General features: G+C 45.3%; 8 protein-coding genes across 8 annotated transcripts; 3 read left to right on the forward strand and 5 right to left on the reverse strand.

Moving 5' to 3' along the window:
- Window positions 1-239: 239 nt before the first annotated feature.
- Window positions 240-2458, forward strand: N7483_003337 (putative phenol 2-monooxygenase; the record flags this gene model as incomplete). Its single annotated transcript, XM_057086774.1, has 6 exons — window positions 240-280; window positions 335-548; window positions 618-1057; window positions 1118-1152; window positions 1210-2108; window positions 2177-2458. The coding sequence occupies 6 exons, from the start codon at window positions 240-242 to the stop codon at window positions 2456-2458; spliced, it is 1911 nt and encodes a 636-aa protein (XP_056946603.1).
- A 153-nt stretch (window positions 2459-2611) lies between these two features.
- N7483_003338 (sugar porter family MFS transporter) lies at window positions 2612-4384 on the reverse strand (the record flags this gene model as incomplete). The annotated part of the gene is made up of 2 exons (XM_057086775.1): window positions 2612-4015; window positions 4073-4384. The coding sequence occupies 2 exons, from the start codon at window positions 4382-4384 to the stop codon at window positions 2612-2614; spliced, it is 1716 nt and encodes a 571-aa protein (XP_056946604.1).
- A 930-nt stretch (window positions 4385-5314) lies between these two features.
- Window positions 5315-8137, reverse strand: facB (C6 transcription factor FacB/Cat8; the record flags this gene model as incomplete). The annotated part of the gene is made up of 4 exons (XM_057086776.1): window positions 5315-6508; window positions 6566-7204; window positions 7273-7586; window positions 7642-8137. The coding sequence occupies 4 exons, from the start codon at window positions 8135-8137 to the stop codon at window positions 5315-5317; spliced, it is 2643 nt and encodes an 880-aa protein (XP_056946605.1).
- Window positions 8138-10385: 2248 nt separating this feature from the next.
- N7483_003340 (uncharacterized protein) lies at window positions 10386-10712 on the reverse strand (the record flags this gene model as incomplete). The annotated part of the gene is made up of 1 exon (XM_057086777.1): window positions 10386-10712. One exon carries the CDS (start codon window positions 10710-10712, stop codon window positions 10386-10388), a length of 327 nt encoding a protein of 108 aa, XP_056946606.1.
- A 1973-nt stretch (window positions 10713-12685) lies between these two features.
- Window positions 12686-14410, reverse strand: N7483_003341 (SET domain-containing protein; the record flags this gene model as incomplete). Its single annotated transcript, XM_057086778.1, has 4 exons — window positions 12686-12769; window positions 12851-13463; window positions 13546-14063; window positions 14120-14410. Coding segments are annotated over 4 exons (1506 nt in total), but the record flags the coding sequence as incomplete, so codon positions are not given.
- A 1075-nt stretch (window positions 14411-15485) lies between these two features.
- Window positions 15486-15927, forward strand: N7483_003342 (uncharacterized protein; the record flags this gene model as incomplete). The annotated part of the gene is made up of 2 exons (XM_057086779.1): window positions 15486-15845; window positions 15916-15927. 2 exons carry the CDS (start codon window positions 15486-15488, stop codon window positions 15925-15927), a joined length of 372 nt encoding a protein of 123 aa, XP_056946608.1.
- Window positions 15928-16094: 167 nt separating this feature from the next.
- Window positions 16095-17857, reverse strand: N7483_003343 (Ygr210 GTPase family protein; the record flags this gene model as incomplete). Its single annotated transcript, XM_057086780.1, has 10 exons — window positions 16095-16121; window positions 16175-16295; window positions 16345-16524; window positions 16581-16786; window positions 16837-17048; window positions 17102-17133; window positions 17199-17561; window positions 17628-17637; window positions 17701-17758; window positions 17822-17857. 10 exons carry the CDS (start codon window positions 17855-17857, stop codon window positions 16095-16097), a joined length of 1245 nt encoding a protein of 414 aa, XP_056946609.1.
- Window positions 17858-18908: 1051 nt separating this feature from the next.
- N7483_003344 (uncharacterized protein) lies at window positions 18909-19397 on the forward strand (the record flags this gene model as incomplete). Its single annotated transcript, XM_057086781.1, has 2 exons — window positions 18909-19022; window positions 19086-19397. The coding sequence occupies 2 exons, from the start codon at window positions 18909-18911 to the stop codon at window positions 19395-19397; spliced, it is 426 nt and encodes a 141-aa protein (XP_056946610.1).
- Window positions 19398-19923: the final 526 nt, after the last annotated feature.

The following is a 19923-nucleotide window of genomic DNA, read 5'->3' on the forward strand; positions in this document are numbered from 1 at the left end:
TGCACATTTGGCGCTTACAAGTGCTTATCCATGTAGTCTAATGACCTTCCGGTACTAAAGACTCTCGGAGTCTGAATTGATTGGTCGCAAAATGGGCCTCGGGATGTAATGAATAAATTAATCCAATTTATAAATTAATTACCTGCGCCTAGAACACTCAGGCGTCCAACAACTCCTTAATCCTTCTTGTACGTTCAAGATACACCCGAGATTGCCAGCTGCCAACGTTTGAATTGGCCATGTCTCTAGACAATCATATCCGCGAATCGCATACCGATGTGTAAGTCGACCTTTCAGACCTGTCTGATACGATCTAATGAGTTTCAATATTAAGGCTCATTGTTGGCGCCGGCCCATCGGGCTTAATGGTCGCTTACTGGATGGCGCGGTATGGGATCCGAACACGGATTATCGACAAACGAGACACAAAGGTGTTCACAGGCCACGCCGACGGAGTTCGCATGAGAACACTGGAGATTTTTGATAGTATAGGAATTTACCATCGCGTTCGTCATGAGGGTCATCCATCCGTCGAGCCTGCTTTTTGGGTCTGTATAATTTCCCACATGGAGAATTCATCGACGGAGTGATCTGACAACGCATGGGGTGATTTATAGGTACCTGGAGAGGACGGCAAGTTAATGCGACAGGGTCCGATAACGCCTGAGCAAGTCTTCCAGTCGCCGATGGCTCATCTGCTCCTCAGCCAGGGTCGTATCGAACGGTTCATGCTCGACAAAATTCGAGAATACTCAGATATCGAGGTGGAGCGCGGTGTGACAGCCGAGTCGTTGGAGTATGATCAGTCGCTGGATAAAGATCCCAATTCTTATCCTATATCTGTTAAGATACAACACTCCGATCCGAAAACAAACTTGAACATACCCGCGAACTTGCCTGCTGATGAGTGGGATGATTTGTCTCGTCAGAGACAGAGAAAACAAGCAGGAAGTGAGATCGTCAAGGCCAAGTACATTATTGGCTGTGATGGAGCACATAGTTGGACTAGGAAGCAGCTGGGAATTCCCTATGAAGGCGCGAATACAGAGCATATTTGGTGCGTTTTGCCTTCTCGAGTCACTTCATTGCATTAAAACTAACAAGAATGATGACCCAGGGGAGTAATTGATGTTGTTCCGATCAGCAATTTTCGTAAGTGAAAACCTGTCCCAATATTCCAATATCCACTCTGACAATGGACCGGAATAGCCGATATTCGTCGCATGGGAACCGTCTCAAGTAAAGCGGGCACAATGCTCGTCATTCCTCGCGAAAGAAAGCTCGTCCGATTTTACGTGCCAACCCATATTTTCGAGAGTACCAATACAAATGGCCGATTTGACCGTTCGACAATCATACCTGAGAAAATAAAAACAAGAGTTCAAGCCATTTTGTCACCATACACATTCGATTTCACGATAGTTGACTGGTGGACCGTATACCAGATCGGGCAGCGTATCGCACCCACATTCTCCAAGGGCAACCGTGCCTTTTTAGCCGGCGATGCAGTACACACTCACTCACCGAAAGTTGGATTGGGCATGAACATCAGTATGCAGGATGGGTTTAATCTCGGGTGGAAGATTGCGCTGGTTGTAGCTGGAGTCGCTGATCCCACCATCCTGAACACTTATAACTCGGAGAGACATCCTCTCGCAGAGCGATTAATTGAATTTGACAAGCTCTGGTCAACTTATTTCACTGGTGACAATGGAAAAAATCAGAGCGGAGCACCAGGGAAAACGGATGAAATGATTCACCTTGTTTCTGGATTCCAGGATTTCGCGGATGGGGTTAAGGCATTTTATGGTGAAAGTCCCTTGGTTTCCAAAGTTGGGAATGAGATAGTACCACCATGCGCTACCAAGCTTATTCCAGGAGAAAGAGTTCCACCAGTCAAGCTTCGGAATCCTGGAGATGCCCTGATCCAATGGACGACGAGGATCATGGAGAGTGATGGACTGTTCAAATTAGTCGTACTTGCGGGAGATATACGTGACAAGGAACAGAAGCAGCGTGTTGATGCTCTGGGTCATTATTTGTCAGGCTTGGATAAGACAAGACCCTCTATTCTCACTCGATATGCCCTGTTCCAGGACGTCCGGAAGGTATAGTCGATACTTTGACTATTCATAGTGCTCCATGGACGGAAGTGGAATTTTTTGACTTTCCAGAGATCTTACATCCATTTGACCCTGTCATGGGCTGGGACTATGATAAGATTTGGTGTGACTCTGAGTGTCTTTGGGATCTATATTGTGATGGAAAGGGGTATGAGAGATGGGGCCTTGATAGGATCCGTGGTGCGATGTTTGTTCTTCGACCGGATCAGTATATTGGATGGGTTGGTGAACTGGAAGACGTGGAAGGACTAATTCGCTATTTGGATGGTTTCTTGACACAAAAACCCCAGACACTTGGCATGAGCTCAGTCCCGGACATGGAGGTTGAATTTTGATGTGGTAACTGTAATCCATTTGACTATTATTCGTATACTCATGAAATATTTCCACCGTGACCATCATGATGAAGACATAACATCATAAATAAATAAATAAAAAATTAAAAGAAAATAGAAGCATACGATTCAAAATATTTCCATCCAATATTCTCACACTCGACTTTCCTCGGCCGGTCTTTCCACTGCATGTCCGTCCTCTTGTAGCTCTGTGGTCGGGTCTGGAATGTGAGATGAAGCACCCAAGCCGGCACCCTCATTTTTGTCAAAAGATCCACGAATAACACCAGGGTCAGCCGGGAACTTAAACTTGGAGCTATGCCACGGCTTAACCTTCATGAGGTACATGGTATCGATTTCTTCCAAGGTACGACCCTGGCCCTCAATGACTGCGACATAGACCAAGCCCGCCGCAAGGAAAAGGCAGCCTGCAAAGACATAGCCATAGCGGAAATCAATCGCACTTGTAATGAAAGGGGTAAAGAACGCCAACAGGAAATTCCAAAGCCAATTCGATGCTGTTGCAAGAGACATTCCACGAGCTCGGTACTGCGAGGGGTATAGCTCTGCGATAATAGTCCAGACCATTGGACCCCAGGTACTTGCGAACCCGAGAATGAAAAGACAGGCGAACACAACCATCGCGACACCAGCGGACTTGGTGTTCTCGGGGTGTTCTCTGTCAAGAGAGAAGTGGCCAACCGAGGCGAAGACCATAAAGCAGACGAACATCCAGAGTGCGCCAATGATAAGAGAGCGTCGTCGACCATAGTGTTCGATCAGGTATAGACCGAGGAAAGTGGTGCCGAAGTTCACACCTCCGAGAATCATCTGCGTCACATAACTGTTCTGAATTCCGGCTCCTTGGAATACCGTTGTACCATAGTAGAAGAAGTAATTGGCGCCTGTTAGCTGTTGAAGAGCTTGCAGTGCAACTCCAACCGCCACACGATATGACATAGTAGGGGCTTTGAAAAGCTGCACCCAGGTAACCTGCCCATTTCGAACTTCCTCCTCGTATTTTTGTTTGATTTCATCAAATTCAATCTGAAGCGCACGGTGGTTACGTGGAACTCCATAGATCTTTGCCAGATTATCCATAGCCTGCTCCACTTTGTTGTGCCGATAGTCGTATCGAGGACTCTCCGGGAAGAAAACCATGCCGACTCCTAGAATTAAAGCCCAAAGATATGTAATTCCCAGCGGAATACGCCAGGAACTGGTATTCGTATGTTTTTCAGTACCGAAATTGATGCAGTTGGCGATAAAGATTCCCAGGGTGATGAATAGCTGGTATGTACTGATGAGGGAACCTCGAATATGTCTTGGGCCAGACTCAGCTTGGTACATAGGCACAAGCAGGGACAATGCACCAACTCCGAGTCCGGTTACCCATCGGCCCATGGCAAATTGGTACCATTTACCCGAAGGCGATGATATCTGCACGGTGACTCCAACAACGAGGATTAAACACCAGCTGCTGATGGACCATTTCCGACCCACGCGATCAGCAATTGGCGCGGCGACTAATGCACCGATGAGAGTACCAATAGATAGCTGATAGGGAGATTAGCTTGGGTCTGTCTTAGATTAAGGGAGGAGGTTGATACATACCAGACCGACAATTAGACCAGAGCGCACATTACTGAAATGAAAAGTTCCATCTCCACTAGGCTGGCCATAGCGCTCCAAGAAATTGGGCATTTCTAGAAAGCCTGAGATTTGGCCAGTATCGTATCCGAAAAGGAAGCCTCCCATGGAAACGAAGATGCCCATAACGAAGGAGCGGACGGTGAACAGAGGGATTGGAGTATCGACAACATCGTGCTGGCCTTTCTCACGCTCCACAGTAGACACAGACTCTCTAGGGAGCTCACTATTGTCATAGAGGTCCTGCGGACGTTTCTGGAAAAACTTCTTGAACATGGTGGTTGACGCAGTCCACGTGGATAACACGCGGGAAATATGGGGTATCAAATTTCGACAATATGTGCTGTATACCCCTTTTCGTACTGAGTCTGAATACCCCAGAGTCTCGACATCATGCCCCTTTTATACTTCTCCTGATCAATCTCAGCCCAATGCTGGATACTGGGGTAAACGGCTAGGAAACTCTGGCATTTCGTGGGGTCCGGAGAAATCGACAGATTGGGAAGCGATGACTCGTTCATTTAGACCCTCGAGAAGTCTCCTGTAGGGGTTGACGGACATGGCCGCGAGAAACGTGAGAATCCGGGGAAGTGGGGAGTTCGTCTTGTACATTCATTGGCGCACCCGTGGTTTCCGAGTCGTGCCATCCAGCTTTTGGAGAACCTAGACCCCGTGGCCACGAGAGATTTGCAGTGGCAAGCCAATCGTATAATCCTGGTGTCCTCGTGACATTCTTTTCGTGGCAAATCAGTGTTCCAAATGTACGAGCGAGGATCGGATCAGGAAGGTCAAGCTTGAGCTCCAAATGATGAGATCGGTGGCACCGAGAGGAGTGAACTAGCTCGGCCGTAGTTCGGGAGAAGTATCCACCACCGTCAAGCCTCCCGCGTGTTCCGAGAGCCGATTGTTAAGACTCGGACCGAATGTACACTGTCAATGGCAATCGTGGTGTTAAGATAGGACTACTAGCCAAAAGGAAATTATAAAGATTTAGTTTATTGGCATATACACTCAACATTGAATCAAAATACCAAATTCCATAAATACTAAGCGGAAGCATATATCCAAGTCAAAAGTCCAACGCCGAGGCGTCAAGATGAAAGAAAGAACGCCCTCGCCCTCCGAGGTATCATGAAAGAAAGAAATAAGCACCGAGTATAATATGAAGCCTCAATAAACATGAGTCATGGTAGAATGAAAAATCAATCAGACGGCCAGCCGTCGGTCCCAACCTTGCACCAAAGCATATTCATCCATGTCTTCCTTGACAGGCATTGAATAATTCTGGAACGGATCGAAGACTCCCATGTCTTCCGGATTCAGCGAGACATCCACGAGGGCCTGGGGATTTTCTTCGGGACTTTCCATACTTTCTCCGGAGTAACTCAAAACACTCTGAGCCGTGTGTTCCTGTGGACGAGCATAGTCACCACTGCTGGCAGACCACGATTCCGGAGAAAGTTCGTGCATATCAGATGGAGGCGGAATATCAAGCATTCCGTCATTGGCTTTGCTATATTCAGCAGTAATTGAAGCAAATGGCCCATGGTCTTCGCCACATTCCTTGCCACCGTAGATGCCGGTAAAGATGTTGGAGAATCCTCTATCCATGTCACTGAGAACGTATTCCCAGTCAGCCATTGTAATAGCGCCATGGGCTGGGTCGGATGGAGTCGAAGAGGACAGATTTCGAGGATCGTCATAACCCATAGATGAATGAATCATCTGAGGGTTGGAGGATAGATCCAAAGAGTGTCTGGCCGTGTGGTATTGAGAGTTTGAGATATGATCGGCCTGTCCAGGTGGAAGGCTTGTCCAACTGGGGGAACGGAGAGTTTGAGCAGCGATCGGAGGAGTAGCTCCAGAGACGGTATTCCGGCGAGAGGGTGATGCTTGCTTTGACGCTTGATCTCGGCCAATGCTAGACGCGAGGCGAGACTTGAGAGATTGCAGTTGACTCTTCGGGGATTTGGAAGGCTTATGGGTTGGTGCCACCATTTCGTTGGGCTGTTTGCGTGCCTGGATAGTTCCCTGGAGTCCGTTGTCGAATGGAAGCAAAGTGCCGAAGAGGTGACCAAATTCATTAGCAGCCGCGATCGACTCTAATTCCAATTGAGATGTAACTGTGGAAAGGAGTTTTTGGCTCTCCTTGGCTAACTTGCTATCCTGTTTCAAACCCATGGCCTGCCAGAGCAGCCCAAGGCCTGAGAAAAATAGTAGTTCCTGACGGTTGAGACTGAATGAGAGGCAAAGTCTCCGCTCGTCAAGCAGCTGGAGGATTTGAATTATGTGCTTTGAAGAATCGGCCAATGCCATGACTGATGGAGAGCGCATGTTCTCGTTCGCAAAGCAGACCGCAGGACGATGAATAAGAGATCGGATGAAATAGTATACAAGGGACTAATATGATGTTAGTAAAATCAGACAGAGAGTAGTCTGCGCTTGGATTGTACTCACAAGAAGGGGTGATCGGCTGCTTGTGACGTTTGTACTAGGCTTATCCTGAGAAAACTCAAGGCGAAGATGGGAAGGCATCGACTGAAGCCATTCGTCCAGTTGCTCCGTCACAATGCGCACCTTGGACACATAGACCTCGTATGTAGCCTTAGAAGAATACAAATCTTCCAAAGTCTTATTCAGAATACGAGAAACGCGGAAAAGCGCCAGGGCGCTCGAAAGGCGAGTAGACTCGCCAGGAAGCGTGGGCAAGAAGCCAGTCTCCGTGACGTTCTCATCATCGACATCAACAGGATATTCGGTCTCAACGTCGGACTCTCGCAGCAAAACAGGCATCCCAGTCAGGGCGGATGAGAACCGGTCCAACACATACTGACACCAAAAGACCTTCTTGCGCGTCTCGCCCTCCAATGGATTAGACGCATAACTTTCCTGAGTCTGGTGGAGCCCCAGCTGATGACAAACATCCACGGCAAGGGCACGGTATCGTAGCAGACTACGATAGTCACCTTTAGTCATGCAGTAAATCTGAGCGAGAACGAAGCATTGCAAGCTCCTCATTGATGTTTCGCAGGAGAATGAATCCAGAGCCCCTGTCCAGTTCTCCTCAAAGAATGTTGGATCTTGGTTAGTCCTCGACTGACGAAAAGTTAGCGAATCATTCTGAAATTCAGATTTGGTATGTTGATCCAAGGCATAATACTCACATTTGACGAGAGAGCTGCAATGCCGAAAATTAGATTCAACTGAGCCATCATATGAACGTTGCTCTTCAGTGAGTCCACACTATTAATATATAAATCATAAGCTCTCAAGATACTCGGACGATGTACAACAGGGTACAATGGTGCCCATTCTTGGAAGAAAATATTGATAAGTTGGTCTGAAACCAGACGAGGCGGTGTCTTGATAGGCTGGTTAAGCATCCCACGCGACACGGGGGCCGATAATTTTGTCAATGTATTGGTGGGTATTTTCGACGCTGACTTGCTCTGGTTGACCAAGGTATCGGTGAGAACTCCTGCCGGGTGTTAGATCAGTGGCTTTTATAATTTTGTCAAGGCCAGAAGACTTACCAGCAAAGCCTTGAGTGCTGGAGAAAGCGGTATAAGGGTTGGAATTCTGTGAAGGCGCAATTTGACTCGCTGGACGGACTATATGAATCATGCCCTCCGACTCATCATTTATAGGTTTGTTAATGGTAGGAGCGGCGGATGTGGGCGGAGACCGGGGTAAGGCGGTGCGTTGTGAGAGCGAAAAAGAGTGTATCCGAGACAAAACGTCGATCTTCTCGTCTTTTTCGTCCAGCAAATCTTTCAATTCTCTCACTTCCGATTCCAAAGCTCGCACTCGCTCCTCTAGCGATTCGGTATATCCTCGAGGAAAAGCACGACGGCTCAACTTATCGCTTGTTTTGCATTCGAATCCAACGTTGGCGCATTGTGAACAACATGGTCGAACTCCATCACATCGTATTTTCTTGCTGCGGCATCGGTCACAGGCTTGGGCGATTCGACTCTGAGCGCCTGTACCTCCGACCTTGATCACTTTCATAGGCAAAATACCGGGCATCTTTATCGACTCAGACGGGCGCGGCCGCCTCGGTCACTTGTTGGTTGAAAGATAGGGGGTGGACTGAGCAGAGTTTGTATATCAACAGGTGCGTTGGTTGTCGTAACTGATTCTTTGCAGGTTCAGATCATGCAGGGTACTAGAGCACAAGACTTGATCAAGAACTTTGGGGGAATTTGACCAAGTGGAGGGGAATGCAATGGCCTTAATGCTGAGTCAGGTTCTAGTGGGGGCTTTGCTGACCGTGTCTTTACCCAATCATGTTTTGTGTCTTTGGCTTCAAGTACCGTCATGTATGGAGATGTATGGGGTATGAGTCCCGCGGTCCTCAACGTTAATCAGCCCATTTTATTCGTTATTTTTTTTCTTCTTTTCACCTAACTCCCCGTACCATGATTTATGATGAAGATTGGCTTTCACAATATGTCATGATTGGATTTTTACAACAGATCTCCTTCAACTTTGCAAAGTTGGAATCGTTGGGTCTCTCCCGAGGCTCCCCCAGACTCGGACTCCACACAACTCCCGCACCATCTGTACCGGATATACACGCGAACATGGGGATGCGCCCCGGCGTATGAGTATACGTTTCCGCCTACGAAGGAACGAATGAAACACAGTCAAACTCCGGTGCAGGCCATCTGTCGCGTGAACTCTATTTCGACTTTGAATTTGGGGTACACCATACTGACAATGCAATGTGATGTCGTTCTTCGCGGCAGTGGAAGCCCACTGACGCCCGCCTTGCTCTAGCCGTCTTTTTTCCCCTTTGATTCCTGTGTTATATAGTGCGGGACCTGCAGTTGTGCAGTTGCATATGCAGTATGTACAATCTTACAGATTCATCACCAGATCCATGGGTTCCATTTTTCTGAGGTCCCAAGAAGGGGGCAACTGGTGACCCGGTGGACGGGCCTCCGTGTCTCAATCAGTTGGGTTGTTTCGTCCCCGAGGTCAATATAGTTCTCCCGCTTCCGATACTCGGCACAATTTCATACCCCTGTCGGTACTATGTATTGTCAGCCTAACACATGATTTTCTGTGCGAACTGAAATGAAGTGGCGAGACCGCTTTTCCTGGGGTACCGGTAAGGGGAGCACACTTTTTTACTAGACGGAGCACAAAACGCTTATGTAATAACACTTATTATATAATCAACTTTTTCTCAGCCGAAAAGAAGGTCACTGCATATAATATCACTGCATATAATTAAAATAAGATAAAATAAATCAAATTTTAGACTAATTATTTACATGATCGGATCGTATGCCCTATCACCCCACATTTCGAACATTTTGGTGCTTTTTTTGGTGCTTTTAGAACATTCAGAGCTGCTGTTGAGACTGATGCAGGTGTATGAATTTCATTAGGGCTAGGCACCCCCCCTAGGCCCCCCCTAGGACCCTAGGCTCCTGTAAGGTCCAGGCTAATGATTCAGAAGAATATAGCCTCCAAAATGGGTGTATCGCAGATATCGGAATAAATTGTTTACTATCAATCCATCCTTTAATCTGATGTGCACACGGTAAGCCCATAGTTCGGATAAAACCACCTGTACAGGCTTTTAACGGGGCCTGAGCTGTACATCTTTTAGCAATATTAGCCTGATCAATCACTAAATTCATCGAGAATCTAGTAATCTTTCGAACTAAATGTTGAAAAAGATACTCTCCTTGGGTGGAAATTAGGGCTTTAGTCTGATCATTTAAAAGATCATTCTCAATAGCCCTAATTTGCTCTGGTAGTGCAGCAGAAATTCGGGACCAAAGGGTTAAAATATCACATCTTGATGTTTTAATATGTTTCTTAAGAACAGCATGGGCCCCCTCAACGCGTGACGTTGTTGAATTTCCTAGGTGAAGATATTGATTAGTCCAATATTTAATAAATTTTTCTTTATGAACCAACCAAATCGATTCAATATAATAGATTAAAGAGGGGTACTTGGCCTGATATTTTTCTTTGAATTTAATCAAATTTGATTCATATTCATATAAGGATATAGAATTTACTATTTCCATCCAATCAGAATAGAATTCATCCCATTTCTTTTCCTTTTCATCTGATATTTTCACTGTTTGGTCTGATGTTTTTTCAAGTGTTCGGTGGGCGTGTGAGTCTTTCTCTGTTATAACAGGCTTGCACTTAGCTAGAAAAGCTTGATTTATATGCCAGAGACATAGAAGATGTGGAAATATAGAATATTTTGTCCGGATTGCAGCTAGTAGGGCAAGGTCTCGATCAGTAACTAAAACAGGTGTAGGGTGTAGGGGGGCCTATGGGCTGGGGGGGTAAGCTTAGTCTGTTCAATAGCCTGTGTATCAGCCTGTTCAATAGCCTGTTTAATAGCTTGTATAGCAGCCTCTGTAGCCGCCTGTTCAATAGCCTCTTCAACAGCCACTTCAACAGCTACTTTAACAGCCTGTGTGGCAGCCTGCGTAGCTGCCTGTATAGCTGCCTGTGTAGCTACCTGTGTAGCTGCCTTGGGAGTGGCCTCGGGGGCCTGGGGGGCCTGCCCAAGCCAAGAAAATAGGGTATCTAGTGCCCACTCATAAGCTGCTTGCTTCTCATTCATCATCAGACCAAAAGCAATTGAAAAAGAATGATTACTAGATGAAACCCCAACAATATGTAAAAGTGGCATATTGTAAATATTTGTCTTATAGGTGCAATCAAGACATATAACCCTATTAAATTTATTAGCAAAGTCGATCATCTTTGGATGTGCAAACATAAGAAATTCAATATGCCCCTCAGGGCTTGTTTTAACCTGATGTTTCCACTGTTTTAATCCTAACTGTGTGATTAAATATTGAACCTTTGACTGATCTTGAAGCTTTTCATTCCAATCAGTCTTCCGTAGATTGTAGATATCTTGAATCTGTATTAGAATATTAGGAAAATCTGTCTGGATTAGTTCTAATATTGAACTTGGTGTGATATTTTGATTGAAATAGGTGAAAATTTGCTGTTTTTGGCTATCTGTAAGCTGCCGGGCCCCTGGATGAATAATTAAATTAGCAATATTGACCTGATGTCCTGTATGGGTAAGGTTAAACTTAGTGATATGCCACTTTCCATCAGATGTTTTACGTGTAGATCTACAAGCGTAGAGAAAAAAACAACAATCTACACGTCTAGTACTTGTTTTTCGACGTTTAGCCCCATCTTTTGCTTCAATCTGATCGTCATATCTGCGAGATTGATCACACATTAGCCTCATATTTCGATCTTTATTATTACTAGTAATAACAGCAACAAATCCATCCTGTAAGGCCTGTGTTTTAATAGCCTGGACTAGCTGATCACTAGTATCAAACGATTGGTTCATAAGGGCCTCCATATTGGATGAAAGATTAAAGAAATTTGATAAACTCAGGTGAATAGAAGAAGAAATTTTAGTAGAATAATTGTTTATAATTTAACTTATTATTAGTTGCTACAGTGACCTTCTTTTCGGCTGAGAAAAAGTTGATTATATAATAAGTGTTATTACATAAGCGTTTTGTGCTCCGTCTAGTAAAAAAGTGTGCTCCCCTTACCGGTACCCCTTTTCCTGCTCATGATGACTCGGATGCACAGGGGCTCTACTACCATGGGGATCCTGAGGTTGTGCAACCATGAAAATTGCTCGTGCTTGGATGCTTGGACTTGTTTAAATGATAATAGGCGCCAATTATAGTGATCTAATTATGCGGTTTCGATGCCCCATAACCATGAGACTAAGAACCCGATGACCATGTATTATTGGTTTGCAACCATGGTACATGATTTTGCAGGAACTATTCACGAGTTTCCCCCGAGAAAATCGCGAACAAAAAATCCTGTGGGACAATATGACCCACCTGATCCACATATCCCCCGTATTAGCGAAACCATGTTAAAGCACTCATACAAAGTGGAGGAGTATGGAGTCCTAGTTCACCGTCTCACGCCTTATTTTCTATCAGATCCGTTGAATATAGCTGCTGTTCATCCAACTACCGGGGTGTTAGTTCTTGGTTCCAAGAATGCGGCGAGTACTTTGATTGAAGGACCGTTCACTTAGTACTTCTGAAGAATAAGACAAGAACCGAAGTTTCAAGTTAGTTCATCAAGTTAGTTCAAGTTTCAAGATACCACTGGCGAATAATAAAAATCTTTTCACTCAAGTGCAGGTAATCGGCTACTTTCAAGTTGTCGCCGTCAACTCCAACTCGAAACTTGTAGATCCGATTCAACCTGGAACTTGAAAGTTCATGAACGTCATGGGCCTAAATCAAAGTTCTATATTGAGTTTATCATTGCGGTGAACTCAAGTATCCTTCATTATTTGGTTCAAATGTGCTCCGTGTTCTCCGCGCCAAGTAGTCCTAGTCCTAGACTACAGCACTGTAAGCTGTTGAAGTGGAGAAACGTGGCTTCAATATGGGAAAGATCTTGCGGGGTCCATTCTCATAGGTAATACCTAATTTCCTCACATAACTTTCACTTTAATTGTGCAATATGCAAAACAAAGCTGAAATTTCTTTTATCTAGCTACAAGATTAATTTGGCTTCATCGCTAACTCATGAAAAATCCTCTACCTCCTCTGCCTGAGACTGCGCATTCAGGTAGGCTGCCACCGTTTCCGACTTCATCAACTCGGTTTGCTAGGTTTAATGATTAGCGCAGATCTTCATAGTGGAGCTTCGGTGGGTTTAATGGCTTAGCTCGGGTGGATGGCCGCTTACCTGTTGCATCAGCTCCTCAACTGCCTGTTGCAGTAAAGCCGCTTCGAGTCCCCGGAGTCGAGAAATCATGTCGTAAATCTCAGGTCTGCAGATACCAGCGAGAAGTGCTGGATCTGCCTGAACGCTTTTCAGGACTTCATCTGTTTCACGTATGGTGGCCAGTTGCGTTTCCAGTCGCCCAAGCACTAAAACAACAGCTCGGAGTTGGAAGACCTCCACCAAAGGTTCAGCGGCAATAAGCTCAATAAGTTGATGAGCTGATTCAACCTTGACATCTTTCCATTTCGCCTCCAGCTGCTTGTTTCCATCGGTAGTTTGCGCAACGCCAATTTCAAGCCCGTCTTCCTCGTTAACGCTAGACCACCATATAAGAGGGCTGTCCCAGTTCACGTCTCCAAATCCAGTCCAGGATAGTGTATTGGGCTGAGCTGGGTCATGAAAGGCGAGAATCCGAATTCCAAGGGTGTCTTGACAGATAATCTTCTTAGCCATACCAAGAGGGTCATCTTCGGGGAATTCGATATCAAGCGTCACTTGCGTAGTTCCACCAATCTCGCTATCCAGAAATCCATATGAGAATATCATCTCCGATGCAGCCTTTGTATCGCCATATCTGTAAAAAAGTTAGACTAACCTTCACTGTAGATGAAAAATTATCCATATCAATCCAGAGTGGACAGTAAAGGGAAACATACGATATCGTCACTTCCTCGCCTCTCTTGATGGTTTTGAATTCTCGTAGCCGAAGGACTGCATTTCCTTCAGAGTCCGTATCGTAAAGGGCTTTCACAGCCGGCCCGGCCACATGATTGACCATGTCAATACATGGTACCATCGAATGACCACTTCCGGGTAGATCAAGCATGCGGGAACGATATGCTGCATCAACGTATTTCCAGTCATCAAACGCCAAGCCATCAGAGCTTTCATTCCACCAGTATTGCTGACACCAGACTATCTTTTCTGTAGCCTGACGGAAGAATTCGAATTCTTTCTCCATGACATTCAACTTAGCCTCAACAGCAGCTTGTAGTGAAGTGCCTCGCAACAACTCGCGCTCCTCTTCTGTCCAGAAGGTGGGAAGGGAAAATGATGGCGAGAGAAACTTGATATATTCGGTCCATGGGTTGGAGACTCCTATTTTCCGGGATCCTTGCAGGCTGTTATGGGTTATTTGAACGAGAAGGAAAGTCATGATCGCGCCCCTCATAGTCTGCCATCAATTAGTTGATAATCTTTCACATGAATTGGGATGGGAGGGGTTCATACCCTGCCGAATTGCCCGGCAGCCTCCAACACTTCACGAAGATCTTGATCAGACTTGGCATAATTCTTCACTTCTTCCAAAGATAAGACCAAGTCCCGTGGGACATGTAAAAGAACGTCAGACTCTCGTTGGTCTTGCTTGTCTGCAGTTGCCACAACCGCATTCCCTTTGTCTGTACCCAACTCAGAGTCAAGGTTTTGAACTGCAACACCATTCGTGGTGATTCCATTTAAGAGCAACCAAGCTGGCAGTGTATCTGACGGAAGATATTGTCGCTTCATTATGATTGGTTCAACTTCAAGTTGGTGATCAGATTGGTGTATTTATGCTTTTCCAATGTTGGGAGGTTATAGTGTACAAGTCAGAAATGTCACTTGGATTTATGTTAATTCACATTTCATGAATGTAAGTGAACTCAAGGCGGTATTTCAATTTCCCTTAAGGCCTGTTGAAGCTACTCCGTACATTGCAGAGCACCCCAGCTAGACACAGTTAAGCGGGATATCTTGGCAGATGCCTCGAACCGGTAACAATTTTTATCCGGATTTTGCCTGATAGCTTAGGCAGAAAGCCATAATAATTGATAGGACTGGTTAAATAACAGAATTAGGTCTAGTTTTCCATGAGTGATTTTCGTTCAAATTTTGACTATTACTTCAACTCATTCTTTTCATGTCATATCCCAAGTTTGAATAAAATGCGACCAGTGGAATGTGTTTTATTTTGGATTTGACGATATCATAAGTCCTCCAGGGCTGCGCTCGCGTTTCATGTCTCCGTTATCTTTACCGCCTTCATTTGCTCCAGTTTTATCACACCGCTTCCAAGATTATCACTACACTAATTGCCACTAACTCTTTGAACTCTTTAACATACAATTGAACTGGCCATACTATCTCGGCTTTGTGCTAATTCAAGTTGATAGTTACTCTTGTCTGGGTTTCACCCCGAATACCAAAATTTACTATATAGTTTGGTAAACTATGCATCTAGACAACTATATGCCAGCGTACATGGAGCTTCATCTGTGTGCTAATAAGCAGCAACTTTCTCAAATGCTGCACAGATCAATGGATATCTGGATGAGGCAATAAATAGAAATGAAATGAAAATTATCACAGAGAAATGAACAAGAGTAATCTGGTTAGAAGCTCAAGCAATAGTCGGTTCATCACATCCTGGGAAAGTTGCGCATCCACTGCTGATAACTATGGATAAGGAAAGAGTCATGGAAACGTCATAAAGTCAAGGCAATGAATGGTTCCACGCTATTCATGCTATAAGAAACAAGGATTACGAAAAATTGGATTGGCTAATTTTCTGTTTCATAAGATCTCCCATAATTGATCAGAAATCACCACTTTGATCATGAAGCTGCAGAATTTACTTGCGCGTTCTCGTCCCTCGACCCTGCCGAGGCCTTTCATTGCTCAGACAGTAGCTCCAGGGTTTGGTGGCGTTCGATACAACTCCATCACGAAAGAATGGAAAGGTGCCTCCACAGAGGATCACAATACCCGCCGATCCCAGAAAGGAGATACCCACGATCCGGCTTCGAGCGCAGCCGCTGCTGGCATGAAGGAAAGGAAAGCAAACGAAGGAATCGCGGATGAGACGAAATCTTCAGGAATCACACAGAGAGGTGGAGTTAAGCATGGTAGAAAAGCCAAACAGGAACACCCAGCGGCCCCGGAACCCATTATTGGAATGAATGATGAGCGGGCGCAGGTAAGAAGCTCACTCCAGACTTGAGTGTTTTTGTGTTCAGAGAAGCTAGCTAACTGGCTTGTTTTTAAAGAAGGGCCATTGATCTTCTGAATAAGATGGGAATTGATAAATTGAAATCTTCGTTGAATTTGGAGGCGGCGTTAGGGTCTATGTCATCTTAAAATGTGAATATGCATTGTTGAAGATCCCTTCCATTGGTAACGTAACTCCGCCAGATTGTTCTTTAGGAACTTGCTATCATGTAAGAGTTTACCGGCCCACTTTGAATGATAAGATCTAAAGACATGATGAGCTTCGTACATGTGCTTGGTGGTGGTAGAGCAACTTACATCGTGTTTACCCACAGCAACAATATCCTCCTCTGAAACCCGAGTACCTCCAATGCCTTCGATATAGGAAATTGGCACATCACCCATGACTTTCCGGGCCACATCGCCCACGGTACTGTTCCTGGGGGTATATTAGAAATGCAGGATGTTACCATTGAATGGATACTTACTTTTTCACCAGAACGCAATCACGGAAGACTGCTGTCGAGCCTCCGGCGCTGAATGTTGAGATGTTTCGCACTGGGAATACGGGTACCAGACCCAGTAACTCTGCAGCACGCGAAAGACATTGAACCACACCCGTTGATCCAAATCGGTACAATACCATGTCCTTCAAATTTTCGACTCGGCTGGAGAATATCTGGTCAGCAAGAACAGAGATCGTATGATTAGCGTTTCAACTAACCTCTTCAACTTCTCGTCCATTTCTTTAAGCCCTCCTCCATCGGGCTCACCCATTTCAATGAGATCCTCTCTGGTATCCACAAACTCGCTACCCTCGACATACTTCACATATCCTTGTTTAGCGAGTCGACGGAGGAAGACCTCTGATATGGCTGAACAGAGTACAATGCTCTGAGGATCTTGCATTTTTGCGATCTTGCTGATATTCTAGTTTGGGTCAGTGTTATTGTTCAAATCCACATAGTTACTGAACCTACTTTGTCCGCATCTGGATGATCAATCTTGTTCAAGGCGAAAACCGTAGGGAACTTCTCATCAATAAAGGTTTCCACCACGAGCTTGATAGTATCATCTGACCAATGCTCCAAAGACTCCTTCATATTCAGCTTATCAAGGCATCGTGCCACAACCTGAGAATTACTGCCGTAACCTGAGAATTGACCTTGTAGCGTATCGACGGGGTTGGCCTCTATACCATGTGTTAGCGATCTGGGTTTCTATCGTGCCGACTGCTTGACGAACTTGTTGCAATATGTCTGCGCTTTATCGAGCCCCTAATGTCCACCTATTAATGTCCACACTTTGCTTTGATTCGATGCCATGATTTACCATAACATACCATTTTTCCATCAAATTTCCCAGCACCCATCTCACGATCTCCGATCGTAGCCACTCAATATCTACTGAAGGGTCGTATCCTCGTGTGGCTTTGCCCTCGGCATCAGTAGTACCACTGACATCCACCACATGGATCAGAGCATCCGCATGTCGTAAATCATCCAAGAATTTGTTTCCTAACCCTCGGCCCTGGTGTGCGCCTGGAACAAGTCCTGCTACATCCAGCAACTCAATGGGGACCGAGCGCCGTCCTTCATTACAACCTCCGTAGTTCGGTTGGCATTTATCCGAAACGCCGTGTCTTTGACAAGGGCAATCAATTTGCAGGTATCCGATCGCTCGCTGAGGGTCAATGGTGGTGAAGCTGGAGGGTGTCAACCATTAGCGCATCGAACTAAACTCGTAGGTTTGTTGTAATATGCGAACGTACGGGAAGTTGCCTATTCCACAAAAAAGAAATCAGTAATCATTCTCCTGCATACTTTTGCAAGTGCTCAACATACCGACTTTGGAAGTTGCGTCAGTCAAACTGTTCAGCGTGGTGGATTTTCCGCTTGATGGCTGCCCCTCATGGTTAGCGGGGTGTCTTGGGTCTCTTTATGGGAAGGGTTTGTGGTCGCAAACCTTTCCAACCAGGCCAATTAATGGGTCTCGTGGCATCTTGACGGGTTTTTACTCGCGATCAATGAAATCAAGTCAACAATCACTTTCACACGCGACCTGTCTGCACCTAGACTGGGACCTGGATCTGCGATAAGCATTTAAACATTTTCTGCCGGGCGGTAGATAAAGGCGGTAGCACCGTATATTATCGGCGGATTCATTTCCTCTCAACTGGGCAACTGGTCCACATTGCCCAGGTGGTGATGATCAGTTTTAAATGTTATATTATACACATTTACACAAAATAAGACCCATTCGACTAAGAGGCTTGAAGAAATTTCAGATCACCAAGTACTAATCTCAAATTCTATTTGAGGACTCCATGGACTGGTGTATGTACGACATGCAGACTTTGCCTGTCATTGATCCACAATCCATACTAGATTTTCATACATTTCAAAAATTCAAATTAATGGGGTGCTATTGATATTACTAGTACGATCATATGGATGAATTGTTACCTAAAATATTCTCAGTAGCAGAGGTTAGGCTCAGAGTTTCGAGTCAATTCGTCTCATTTTCTTTTGATTGCGCGATATCGAGTTGATTGATCAGATTCAGTTGAGATTCATCATAGAACTGGCAGTACAGTGGGACCATGACATTCACCATCGTCAATTTCTTTGAATGGCAGGATTTTTCTTGTCATAGTCAAAAACATGCGACAAGTTGTATGTACCAAGTGCCTCGCCACCTTGTGTCATGACATGGGTAGTCTCCACTCAGGCAGATGCAGGTCAACCAGGGTCACTCTTTCTTGGAAGCTGAATATGCCCTTTCCATCAAGATCTCAAGGAATATCAAGGGCTTGAATCATGCTGCTTTCAGTGGAGTGCATGGGGATTCTCCGGTTGGGTTATGTCGTCATTCCAGAACAAACGTCACAGCAAAAACTGACTTTCCACCTATAAGAATCGCCGTAGCTCTATATCCAAATACTATATCAACAACCATACAAACCATTATATTCGCACTTCTTTAAAGGCATACTCTGCAAATTTCAACCTGAATACGTATTCTATCACAATCACCTCACCTCCCTATCAACATGTCTGAGTCAACTTTCCACACCACCAGCCAGGATCTCCGCAAGGAGGAGTCCAAGATCGCCCAGAAGCATGGCAGCGTTGTTCCTTCTGACTCTGATGTTTCTCAGATGAAGGTAAAATTCCAATATACTCCCGTTGGCTTGAATATGACTTTTACTAACTGTCCACTTCTACAGTCCATTATCGACCAAAACACCAATAAGGCACAGCAGATCGATAAGGCCAAGGCTAACCTGCCTTTGCCTGAACAGCCTCCTGTTGCTAGTGACTGGTCCTCAGCTGACCAGCGCACCGTGAACGTTGGATCCGGTGGTATCGAATGTCCTATCTCTTACGACCCGAATAACCCTCTGCGTGGTCCTGCTACTGCTGAGAGCAGTGTGCGTGTTGACGGCAACGAGTTGCATAAGAACACTGCACCTGGTAAGGTTGGCCGCCAGGCAGTTGAGGGCCTGGACCATCTGCCCTCTGATGCTACCACTCGCTAAACAACCTTGGAATAATTTATGGACTACGGAATCCATTGTGTATGATAGTCATTTGCGGAGTCATGGTCAACGAATACATTCCCTAGCTATTCTCTATAGTTTTCTTCAAGTTCAAGTTTTCTCTCAGTAGCATAATACATGAATAATCTGCCTCAAATATCTAGGAAGACACCGCAAAGTATCGTAATAGGACCCCAAGAGTGACCAAGCATTACAGCCCAACATTTGAAGTCGTAGCTATCCATGGATAGTTGATGGATGGATGGGTTGCTTAGAACCCATATACTCAGGTCGTAGTATCAATGGATGCCAAGATACATGGATGGAACTTCGAGTCATTGTGATAACGAAAAATACTTTCTAAGAATGAACTTCACAATTAAAACATCTATAGTCAAGGGCATGGTTGCGGGGTTACCGAAAAGGAAAGCATTGGTGTTTGCAGCATTTGACAGGGGTCCAGGCTTGACGTCAATTTCCAACTTGATATCAAGTTTGTTCGCAACGCTATGGGGGAACCCGATGA

The sequence above is a fragment of the Penicillium malachiteum genome (genome assembly GCF_028827825.1).
Source record: "Penicillium malachiteum strain IBT 17515 chromosome Unknown utg000002l:1.0-8849297.0:1.0-8852440.0, whole genome shotgun sequence".
Classification (NCBI taxonomy): Eukaryota; Fungi; Ascomycota; class Eurotiomycetes; order Eurotiales; family Aspergillaceae; genus Penicillium; species Penicillium malachiteum.